Below are 12,454 nucleotides of genomic sequence, written 5' to 3'. Positions count from 1 at the left end.
GGTTTCCTTTTTCCTTCTCTTACATGGATGATGCGAACTCTTTCTACAGGACACGGATGTGTGTTCTCTTGTCATAAAGATAAACATAAGGGAATGATTCCTCTAATGAACTGATGACAAGGTCTGAGTGGCCCCACAAGCCACGAGTGACCCCAGACAGCTGTTCTGTTCTCCACTATGACAGCTGTTCTGTTCTCCACTATGAGAAAGAAGGGCTTAATAGCTATTTCTCTAACACTAAATTCTAAAACTAAAACAGTTATTTGTACATGGGTCCTCCAAAATTTAATTAGTTTATGTCCAACAATTCCAAACTAGATTTAACTATTTAGGAGAATATTTTAAAACTAGGGTTTCCAAGCAGATTTACAGGAAAAGCTAATGTTGCTTAAAACTGGTTAATTCATAGGAGCATTACAAACAATTGTTTATGGCTCTCAAGGGTTGTTCAAGATCGTTTTGAAAACTTAACAAGCAAAAAACAATTCAGATGAGCACTAGAGTTGTAAAGCAGATCTAACATTCTTTTATGCAACAAGATTAGGCTTTGCCCCCAGGGACAGCAGGGCGTCTCTGGGTGTGGGCTGAGGGTCACCACTGGGGAGGTGCCTGGGAAGCTTGTCAAAGCACAGATCCACACAGCTCTGGATGGCAACCAGAATCTTAGCAGACAGGGACCGGGCATCTTTTCACAAATTCCTCAGAGATTCTCTGTGCCCAGCAAAGTTTGAGAACTGCTCCAAGGAAATGCAAGGCTTTCTCTGTACTTCCTCACAGCCCCCTAAAACCTATCCCTTAAGGAAGAAGAGCCTGACATGAATCAAGGCAAGCACTCAATAAATATTTGGTCAAGTACAAAATGTACTGTGAAGGATCTTACCTCTTCTCTTTTCTGTATGCTGCCAAGGAGCCTGAAGCCACATTTGAACTCAATTATATAAATTTTCTAAGCCTTCACAGCTTGTATTTTTAAGCTCTTTTTTTCCTCACTCAGTTTTACTGCTATATTCTTCCCAGTTCTAATTTTTACCTTTTATTTATTCACTGCCGTTACTTTATTTTATGGTTTTTGTAAGCACTCTCAGATGCTCTGTGGAATAAAATGGGGTATAAGTATATAAACACAGTTTTACACAGTTATAAATCAAAGTGGCCAGTATTTGTGTTCCCGCCATGTTCCTTCCCATGCTAAGACCCTGCCATAGAGACTGAGCTGCACTCCTTTGTTCTAGTTGTCAGCTGAGAGTCTTTTGAAAGCACCAGCAGCCTTACTTGTGTCCTTGGAGTTCGATGGCTGTTCCTTTTCTCCCACCGATGTCCCACATGATGACAGAGTGATCTGAACTGCCTGAGAACAACACCCGCTGGACTGGGTCCCAGCAGAGAGCAGTCACCCCACCTGAGAGGACAGACACAACCAGACGTCAGTCACAAGGTAAGACTCTTGCCCACCAAAGAAATGTGAATGCAGCGGAGACAGGATCTAGTGCAGCTCCTGGCACACAATAAATTCTTGTGGCAAGAACAAACAAATAAGTACCCAAAGAGAAAAAACTTGGCTCCAAGGAAATTCCCACCCTTTAAGCATTTTTCACCAACATTTCATATACCATAAAATCAATTACTATAAAGACCAAAAGAAAATAAAAAAGACAATAAATTGACCTTCAAAAGGGAGACATAATTCTAAGAAGAATGGAAAACATTGCACCGTTTGGAAATATTAACCACATTTTCTTAACTGCTGCCTACCTCCCACCCCTGACAATGACAGATGAGAAGGAAATGGGGTTTACAAATGCTCAATTAGATTTTTTATTCTTGAATATCAGATTTAATTAGGCCACACTATCAGAATTTAAAATTATGTTTGCTCTTTGGGAATTTTAATTTACAGATTCTGGGAAAACTACTTATGTTCTTAAATGTCAGTTTCCTCAACTGTAAAATGCAGATGATGGTAACACCATGACCACTAGGACTATTACTAAGAATGATAACATCAACCCAGCCATTACCTACCTTCATAGGGTTGTGGTGAGAATTCGATCAATTACATAGGACCACTCTACCACTCTAAACTGTAGTGTGCAGTACAGATGTGGGTTATTAGGATTACTCTAGTGGTATGGCTATAAAACATTATAATAGATTTTTTATGGTAGTCCCTTTGCAAATCAAACCCTTATGTACTGAGAACAATAATAATTTTTTCCACATAAGATGAGCACAAAGCCTGCAAATACTTAAGAATGTCAGAAATACTCATTTTTTTACATTATTAAAACACACTGTATTCTGAAAAGAACGTAAAATAGCTTCTCATTTGTTGGAATCTGATATTTTTCTTATTTAGATTATCCATTTGTTCTAATGAAGTGCTATACTTTAAGAGCTTTCAGGGAAGTTTCTCTCATACATTTGTTTCAGGAGAATATTTTCTTATTTGTCATATGACTCTTCTTAGTAAGATTTTTTTTAAGATCAAAAAGGGAGGAGGAACCCCAAACTCTACTATTCTGGATTATGCTTCCTAGCGTTTTCCTAAACCTGCACCCTATGCTGCTGGTATACACTCCTGCCCGTGTAAGAACAAACATGGCTTCCCCCAGTGCCTATGTGGTTAGCCACCACAAGCAGCCCAGCCCTCACCCCCGACCACCAACATTCCCCACAGCAGCAACCAAACACAGTGAGGCCGCTCACTGTGTTGTCTGTTAAACTGCATTGTCAGCTGAATGAATGAAGGAGCAGATGAATGCAAACATAAAGATCATTTCTCCACTTCACACAAGTTCTTGCTTAAAGGTCACCTCCTCAGAAACACCTTCCTTGACTACACGCATCACTCTCCTGCTTATTGTTTTTTTTTTTTTATTTTGAATTGATTGTCTCCTGCCCCAGTAGGACAGAAGCTCTAGGAGGGCTGGAGCTGTGGCTTGTTCACCACGAGATCACCAAAACCTAGAATTCTGCCTGGCTTACCTACAGCAAGCACTCAATAAGCCCCGACAAATGGGCAAATGATTGAATGAAGGAGTGAGAATATGAAAGAAATGCCCTTGGCTTTGTTCTTGGCAGATTAAACAGGCATATGACATCTATTAATGGGTTAATATTAGATTAAATGGGTTAATTAGGTTAAATGAGTTAAGACTAAATGGGTTAATATATAAGCACACAAAACAGTCCCTAGCGCATGGGAAGAATGTGCCTGGCTGACTACTATTGTTAATGTGATGCCTTCATCTGTTAGACTGCTCACGTCTTTCGGTCATGGAATATCCATGTCAAGGACAATCTCTGAGATGGTCTTGCTTGACTGACTAAGCCACTCCAACTGGGGGGATAGATAAGAGAAAAGTGGCAAGTGTTTGATTTCTCCTATATAACATGTGAAATGGGTAGCTCAGGTTCTTTAAGGCATCATGATCAGATTTAATAATGGTGGGCACTGGTAAAAATAATGATTAGAAAGGTTTACTAGACTCAGTTAGAAAGACTTAATTGTAAGGGTTGTTCATCCTGTCAGAATCAACATGGAAATATTGAAATAGGGTTTACCATGACCCAGGTGACAGATACCTTTAGACTTCCCTGACCAATATACACCTACACATCTAAGAACACATCTAAGAACACTGCACCATGGGGCCGGGTGCAGTAGCTCACGCCTGTAATCCCAGCACTTTGGGAGGCTGAGGCAGGCGGATCACGAGGTCAGGAGTTTGAGACCAGCCTGGCCAATATGATGAAACCCCATCTCTACTAAAAATACAAAAATTACCCAGACGTGGTGGTGCGCGCCTGTAGTTCCAGCTCCTTGGGAGGCTGAGGCAGAAGAATTGCTTGAACCCAGGAGGCAGAGGTTGCAGTGAGCCGAGATCACGCCACTGCACTCCAGCCTGGACAACAGAGTGAGACTCCATCTCAAAACAAAAAAAATGAACAACAAAAAACACTGCACCATGAAGATCCACCTCTCTGCCTTCTTTGTTGGGAATATGGGATGAGGATGGTTTATGGGGATAGAAAAGAAAGTTTGGATATGGTATTATACGTGTACAGGCTCTGGAACCAGAATCTAGTCTTAAATCCCAGCTCTATCTTTATTAGGTATAGGACCTTGGGCAAGTTATTTAATGTTTATGTGCCTCGTAAGTCTCATCTGTAAAACAGGGATGATAACAGTACCTAACCCACAGTGTTGTTGAGATTAAACGGGTTAATATATATAAGCACACAAAACAGTGCCTAGCACATAGGAAGCACCACTCAACAAATGTCAGCTATGATTACAGTACAGGAGACCTCATCTATACAATCTCTGTGACAATGTCCTTTGTTGAGTCAGCCTTAAGGCAGTGACCAGCTTATTCTATGCTATCCCAGCCATCATGAGATCAATTAAGGTTTTAAAAACAAGACCAGTCTCTAGCTTTGCCACATTATATCAGGCCAGAAGGGGCCAGGGCTAGGAAGGGGAGTTTTTGGTAACACAGAGAGTTAGGAAGGGGAATAGATAATGTGGTTAAAGCAAGTCAGGGTATATTCATCAGGCCCTCCCAGGGCCCAGAGTGGAAGAGACAGAAGGAAAAGCTGCAAGACAAGGAGAAGTTTAGGATGGTGTAGGGGGTAAATAACTCTGGGGTCCTATGCCTGCTCTATGTAAATGTCCTAACAATGAGGTCATTTGAAAGTTGGCCCATAAATGATAAATCACAGCATTCATTTCAAATCAGTTCAACAAGCATGTATTGAGCCTCTTCTATGTGGAGGAACTGTGCTAGGCTCGGCAGACACAATGAAATAAGACTTAGACTCTACCCACCAAAAAGCAATAAGATGATGGATTACTTTTGAGAACAAGAAGGGCATGCACATTATGTTTGGTTGAGCCACTCTCTTACGGGATATGTGACTGCTTCCCCTGTCTGGAATGCCTGTCCTGCCTTTTATCACCCAAGTAACTTTTTCTCCCTCCAGGAAGCCTTCCCAACACCTTCAATCCAGGTGAGGTTCCAGTCTCTGTGCATATCTCTATTGTTACACAGACCCCACTATATTGAACTTGGTTGGATTATAAGTTGGGTTATGTATCTTTGTATTCCAGCACAGCACACAGTGACTGGTATGCGGGAGGTGCTCAATAAATGTTTACTCAACTGATCTGCTGCATTGAATGACAGAGGAATAGGAGGACAATAAGCAGGAGGCATCCAGGACAGCCTGGGATGGGGGCTGGTGGGAAGGCTGTGCAAGACACCAAGGGTCGGAGATGCAGTGAGGAGAGGTGCTGACGGAAATGGCCTCTCCCTTCTGAGGGAATTTTTCCTGCATCTCTCTGCACATAGGCCTTCCTGATGAACTGTATAGTTCTTTCTCCTAACACTTCTGGCAGCAGAGGAAGTCAACCACCTTCAGCCAGCCTGCATTCCAGGCAGTGCAGACACCCACCTCATACCCCAACCCACACTGGGGGCAGAGCCCAGGGCTTCAATGCTTGTGGTTTTCCAGTGTTTCTATTTTAAATGACAAAAAGCATTTCTTCCATTTCATCTGACTTCATTTCAAGTTAATCCATCTTTCTAGTCCCTTTCAGCATTTCATTTTACGCTTCCCCCTTCCTTTGATCTCCCTAATATGACCTACAGAATAATTTTTAAATTAAAATGCTTTAATTCTTAAAAATAAAGTTTTCTAGTTATTCTTTAGTGGGTACAGGTCTTCTATTAAGGATGATGAAAAAGTTCTGTAAATGGATAGTGGTGATGGCTGTACAACACTGTGAATGTACTTTATGTCACTGACTTGTGCATTACTTGTACACTTAGAAGGCTGAAACGGTAAAGTTCAGGTTATATGTATTTTATCAAAATAAAAAATTTCCAAAATACTTTTAAAATAAAAGTTTTCATAATTATACAATGTATACTATTATATACTCTCATAAATATAACTGTTAGTGGCTGGCTAATATCTCCCACGTATGTATCTTATTTAAACTAGTTTTAGATTTTTCTCAACTTTTAAGTATAAATTTTTCCAAGATGAACATTTTTACACACACAACTTTGTTCACATTTCCAATTAGTTAGAAGAGAATCCCAAACATAGAAACGAATCTGAGAGTATAAATATTTTTAGAAATTTAATATATATTACCAAAATGCTTAGGGAACTAATTTTTTTGAGACTTTTACCACATACCTTGCAAAAGTGAATGATCACGTGAAGTGTTACAAAATCAGGGTTGGAAACTGCTGGGTCTGTCTTTCCCAGAGTATGATCTGGTAACTCAGCAGAGGGAGTGTCACACCACACCCTCAAGGGTAATATCTGCAGGCCAACATGAGGCTAAAGGAGACTAAGAGCCTGTTGAATACAATATCTGATCTTTTGATTGCTCCATTTTGCTCTAGGGTGAAGTGACAAGGGTTTTTGTCAAGCTAAATGCCCTCCGTCTCTAGACTACATCTTCTTCCTGAGATCCGTAACTCTTCAGCCGGCTGTCTCTTTGCTGCCACCCCAGGGACGCATCACAGTGCTATTCTCTCCCAGACCTGCTCTCCCAGCAGTGCTCCAGGTTTCAGGAAATGCCATCACCAGTCAATACATGCTCCACACAGAAGCCTTGGGAGTCACTGCTACCCTAGTTACCAAATGCTGCTGACCCCTGCTCTCCAAACAGATCTTAAATCTCCTCCACTTGTCTCCACACACACTGCTGTCCCCCAGTCCAAACAAAGTCAGCGTTCTAAGGGTCTCCAGCAGTAGCCTCCAGCAGTAGCCTCCTAAACAGTCTCCCTCCATCCATTCTGTTCCCAAGTCAATCTACCACCTACTGCTGCCACAGTGGCTTTTTAAAATGCAAACCATGTCACTACTCTGTTTAACTTCATCACTGGTTTCCCACCTGAGAATAATGCCTGAAGCTCCTACCACTACTTGTAAGGTCACCTGCCTTTGGGTGGTTGCTAACATTTTCCCACTCTAGGCTGCTGTTCCGGGTCTGGAATGTTCCCACCACCTACGTAACTCCTTTTTCTCCTTTAAACACCTTCTGGCTGGGCACGGTGGCTCACGCCTGTAATCCCAGCACTTTGGGAGGCTGAGATGGGCGAATCCACCTGAAGTCAGGAGTTCAAGACCAGCCTGACTAACATAGTGAAACACCATCTTTACTAAAAATAAAAAAATGTGATGGGTGTGGTGGTGTGCACCTGTAATCCCAGCTACTCAGGGGGCTGAGGCAGGAAAATTGCTTGAGCCCAAGAGATGGAGGTTGCAGTGAGCTGAGATCATGCCACTACACTCCAGCCTGGGTGACAAAGCGAGACTCTGTCTCAAAAAAACAAAAACAAAAACAAAACACTTCTTTAGGAAGCCTCCCTTTAATTATCTGCAAGAGGAGAGGACCTTCTGTTATCTGCTTCTAAAGAAGCCTCTGTGCGCATCACGGCTCCGCAGCACCTGCTACTCACAAGGTTTGGATGAATTCTCTGTAACCATTGGTCTAATGCATGCATTCCATGCCGGCTGGAAGATGGATAAGGGCAAAGATTATGCTTGTTTTATTCACCCACATATCCTGGCACCATCGTATATAGAGAGAGTGGATGACTGACTATGGATGACAATTCACATCTCTTGACCTGCACTTTATATATACTGGATCTGTGTGAGTCTCCACTGTAAACAAAAATTGAAGTTCTAAATTATATGAACTTGCCTCTTTACATTGAACTGTGACTTTCTTAGTTTGTTTAGTTTCTTTTGTTATAGTTACACTGTTCCCTTCAATGATTCCCCTAACAGCTCATGAACAAGTCTGCATTTAATTATTCATTAATTAGTTTGCTTTGGCAGATTTACATTCAAGCCCTCCTGTTTCAAATATGTTCATGCTAATAAAATAATTTCTTAGAAATAAAAGAAAAAAGATTGTATTAACACTATTAATTTCCAATGGTCAAAATATGATTTTTGGCCGGGTGCGGTGGCTCATGCCTGTAATCCCAATACTCTGGGAGGCTGAGGAAGGTGGATCATTTGAGGTCAGGAGTTTAAGACCAGCCTGGTCAACATGGTAAAACCCTGCCTCTACTAAAAATACAAAAATTAGCCGGCCATGATGGCGGGCACCTGTAGTCCCAGCTACTCGGGAGGCTGAGGCAGGAGAATTGCTTGAACCTGGGAGGTGGAGGTTGCAGTGAGCCAAGATCATGCCACTGCACTCCAGCTTGGACAACAGAGCGAAATTCTGTCTCAAAACAAAACAAAACAAGAAAAACAAAAGCAACTCCTCGAAGTTAGTTTTTGACTTTTTCATAGAAATACATTCTACTTTCTGCAGAAATAGCAAAGAACTGTGATATTTGGCATTTAGCTCCAGAAAGAAAACCAGTAGAGGGAGCATAAGAACATAAAACTAGTTTCCTAAATCCCTAGAGATTAGAAAAATGTTATGCTTTGGCCTCTGGGCATGACTACTAGGTCGATTCCCTCATTAACCCACATTTTTGTATGACCTTCTGTACTGTAAGAGAGAATGATGGGGTGAAGGGCTATGACTCTGGACGCATACTGAAGACCTGCTTCTGAGTTTGCATCTGGAGTGATGGGACCTCCAAAGCTGCCCTTTAATGGAACTGGATTAACTTTAGGGTGTTCATTTTGTCCTTACAAAAATCTCTTTCCCAGAACTGAGACTTGCTGTGTTTGGGACCTCCCAGGGCCCAGAATGAGCCTACCACTTAGGAAGAGCTCAACAATATGTCTAAATCACCATGGACTCTCTTACAGGTCCTCACTCTAGCTTTACAGGAATGAGCTGTATTGCAGCCACATTAGTGATGGGCAGATACCACTGTTTAGGAACAATAATAAGGTAACATCTGACCTGCTACATTTGCCTTCCTGTTAGTTAGCGACCTTCCTGAGCCATTTCCTGTTTTTCTCACATGTATTTCTTGATATAAATAAAGTGAAAATGCTTTAAACTCTTTAGGAAAGATAAGACACAATACCAAGGTCATATTTCATATCAGAACAAGCCTGCAAAACATGGGACCCTTGAACCACATGTGGCTGACAAGAGTGCTTAGAAGCCGCTACTGTCCTTTTCTGACCTGGAGGCAACAATACAAAACTCAGAGGGCTCCTATCAGCCACCATACTGTGAGTGGGTGCGTGCCTGATTACTGAAGAGTCAAGAGGTCAGGCTGAAAGCCACCTCTGCCTAAAGCGAACCTGGGAACCATCAGGTCCATCACTAGGCCTGCGGAATGCACCTCTGAATTCTACCTTGAATCCACCCACTCCTTGTTTTCCCACTGTCACAGTCCCCTCTTAAGGGACACTTCCCTACTAGCTTTCCAATTCCACTCTCTACTGCCAGACAACCTTTTAAAATCCAATCAGGTTACCTTCTTTGCTTCAAACTCTTTAATGGTCTCTCAGTGACATCAGGATAATGCCCAGCACGGTCTCAGTGATGGGAAGTGACTCTTGCTTTCTGGCTGCCCCTCCACCCTGACCTCCCCTCTCCCTCCCTCATACCCAGTGCTTCCACCATAAAAGAGTGACTAGCAGTTCTCAAGAGAGCCATGCTCTTGCACATCTCCTTGCCTTGAACACGCTGGTTTTCTCTGCCTGAGATGCTCTTCTCAGTTGTTTTCCATGAACTCAATACTTACTCATCCCCAAAGATCTGAGGTCAGGCAGACTCCCGAGGAGGCCGTTCCTAACCGCCTCCACCTCCTTCGAGTGGGCTGCCCTTCTGTGTTCCCAGAAGCGCAAGGTGCTCGCTCCCACCAGCCCCTGCCAGCATGCACTAGAACTGTGCTTTAGTTTTTGTCTCTCACTGGGTTGTGAAGAATTTGAGGATAATGACAATTTTACTCTGTGACTGGGAGGAATGGCTGAGATGACAAGGGACAGCAGAGAGCATAAAGAGAAGAGGATCCAGGGAAGATCCTGGGGACACAACCGACCACAGGGGAGCCCGAGAAAGCCAGCAGCATCATAGAAGAAAAGCCAAAGGAAGGCAGTTACAACCAGAAGGAATGGCCACAACGTAAAATGCTGCTGAAAAGTTAAGTACGACAAGGTTTACAACGTGTCGCAGCAGGCCACTGGTCACCTCAGGGACAGCAGTTTCAGTGGCATAGTAACGACAAACCAGATTGCAGGGAGCTGGAAGGCAAATTGGAAGTGAAAAATGCGAAGCAGCTGGGAAAATTATATTCTTCTAAGAAACACGGCTGTTTGCTACAACTTGGATGAACCTTGAGGACATTATGCTGAGTGAAATAAACCAGTCACAAAAGGACAAATACTGCATGATTCCACTCTTATGAGTCACCTAGACTAGTGAAATTCATAGAAACAGAAAGCAGAGTAACAGTTTCCAGGGACTGGGAGGGTAGGGGGAGAGGATGGGGAGTTCATGTCCAAGGGAACAGAGTTTCAGTTTCACAAGATGGAAAAGGTTCTGGGATGGATGGTGTTGATGATTGCACAACAGTGTGAATGTAGTTAATGTCATTGAATAGTACATTTAAAAATGGTTAAAATGGTAAATTTTATGTTTTATACATTTTACCACAATTTTTAAAGCATTGCTATTAAGAGAATAAGAAGGAACTTGCTATAAGACACGGGATTGAGAGGGTGTTGGTTTGTTTTTCTACCAGAGACAAAAAACATAAGCATGTTAATAAATTGAAAAGAGTTAGTCAAAAGAGAGACCAAGGCAATCCATTTTGGTAGGGACACCCTGCGAATAGCCTGGGGCCAGAGGAAGGCAGCTCTCCTGCACTGAGAAGAGGAGAATGGGCCAGAGGAAGGCAGCTCTCCTGCACTGAGAAGAGGAGAACTGGGGAGAGAAAAAGTTTGTTTGTTGGGGTAGGGGGGATATACAGTGGGCAAGAAATACTTTTTTTTTTTTCTTTTTAAGCTTCTATCTGATAGCTTTTGAAGGAAGAGGCAAGGAATGAGATGGGGATGGGGGCTTGGGAAGGATGGTGAAGGTCTCTGTTTAGGGGCCTGGAAGAAGGAGCGAACTGAGGACAGGGAGAGTGATTATTAGGCAACTTCATAAGTCTACACAGGAAATCCTGAGTGTGCAATGGTAATGATGGTCTAAACCTCAAGGCAGTGTGACTACTATAGACCCAGCAGCTGGCTGCACAACAAGAAAAGGTGGAGAGTTAGTCTGAATCAGACAGGCTTGCCAAGAAGGCAGAATATTTACATTCACAGAACTGAGAATGCTGGGAAGGCATGGGTGAAGCGATGCACCACTGGGAGGAAAGGTGATGCAGGGGCTGAGACGCTGGAAAAATAGAGGGACCACAGGCTGGAATGCGCCACAAGGGGAAACAGTAAGTGGAATGAAGAAAGGGTGTAGGGAATTGGAGGATGAGGAGGCTGAAGTCTGCGTAAAGCACAGAAGTTTAAGACTTCTGAGGTGGGACAGTTCTGGGTCCCCCACAGAACCCCAGGCCCAGTCTTGGCCAAAGTGTAGGTGAGGGTGTAAGTGGCTAAAAAAGAAATTCAGTCAGGGAAGACCAGGGTCCTATCCATAGGGGATATTTCCATGTGTTCTTCCTCCCAAAGGCATAAATAATTCAGATGATCTTTTATGAATCTTCTTCCTTGTATTCAATTTTCTCCTTACTATATGTTTCTTATTCTAGCATTCCATTTTTTCCCTTTAGGAAGCCACTTATGATCTAGGTATTATCCAATTTTATATCCTCTTTCCCCTACTTTTTTTCTTATCGACATCTAAACTCAGTATTATCTCATTTTACACAAAATCATGGGTTGGTAGCTGGTAGAAAACGGAAAGGCCCTTTAAGAACCATGAAAACTGGCAATGACTCATTTTCTAGGGTCGATATGTTCTAGAGTCAATAGTACATGTTAAAACTACTAGTAAAAAATTAATCATCATCATTGATCAAGTCTTTCAAAGGCTAAGCATGAATATTTTATACTACCTTGCTTAAATGACCCTGAGCAGAGCAATAACGTAAAGGGGACCTTAGGTTTTAACCTGAAAAGGATATGAAGGAAGTAAAGTTGGAGAGGAACTTGAGCCTTTTCACAAAGTCTAGCTACTCATGAAGAATATATCTGTCTTTTCATTTGACTTGGAAGTGGGAATCTTTCTTATACACCATCTTCTAACTCCAGGAAAGGCAAGGTCAGACCAAGGCAGCTGTCTTTTTGGCCTTCTGGGGTTTCAGCCGTCTGAGGCCACATGCTCTCAAACAATGCCTCATTAATGTATGCCAACACTGGCTTTCTCTGGTGCAATATGACAGAGAACCAAATTATCAACATTTTCAAAATAGATTGGTTTCTCTTTTGTTTGGATTATACAGAAAAATGTTTGACGTTATATTTTACTGAACCATTTTGAAATCAGTTAAGCGTATCATGT

At 42.3% G+C, this 12,454-nt stretch overlaps 1 protein-coding gene across 8 annotated transcripts in view; it reads right to left on the bottom strand.

The window, feature by feature from the left end:
• Positions 1-12,454, bottom strand: part of WDFY2 (WD repeat and FYVE domain containing 2) — a 182,772-nt gene that overhangs the window by 26,395 nt on the left and 143,923 nt on the right. For all 8 annotated transcript variants that reach the window (XR_004178709.1, XR_002518374.2, XR_004178710.1 and 5 more), the window contains one exon: positions 1,273-1,399. Coding sequence is in view for 5 of the 8 variants with exons in the window: in XM_003913902.5 (XP_003913951.3) it covers positions 1,273-1,399 (127 nt within the window). In the remaining 3 variants the exon portion in view is untranslated. The remainder of the gene's footprint in view (positions 1-1,272; positions 1,400-12,454) is intronic.

This window comes from Papio anubis, chromosome 15 (assembly GCF_008728515.1).
Source record: "Papio anubis isolate 15944 chromosome 15, Panubis1.0, whole genome shotgun sequence".
NCBI classification, from domain to species: domain Eukaryota; kingdom Metazoa; phylum Chordata; class Mammalia; order Primates; family Cercopithecidae; genus Papio; species Papio anubis.
This window is presented reverse-complemented; position numbering and strand designations above follow the sequence as displayed.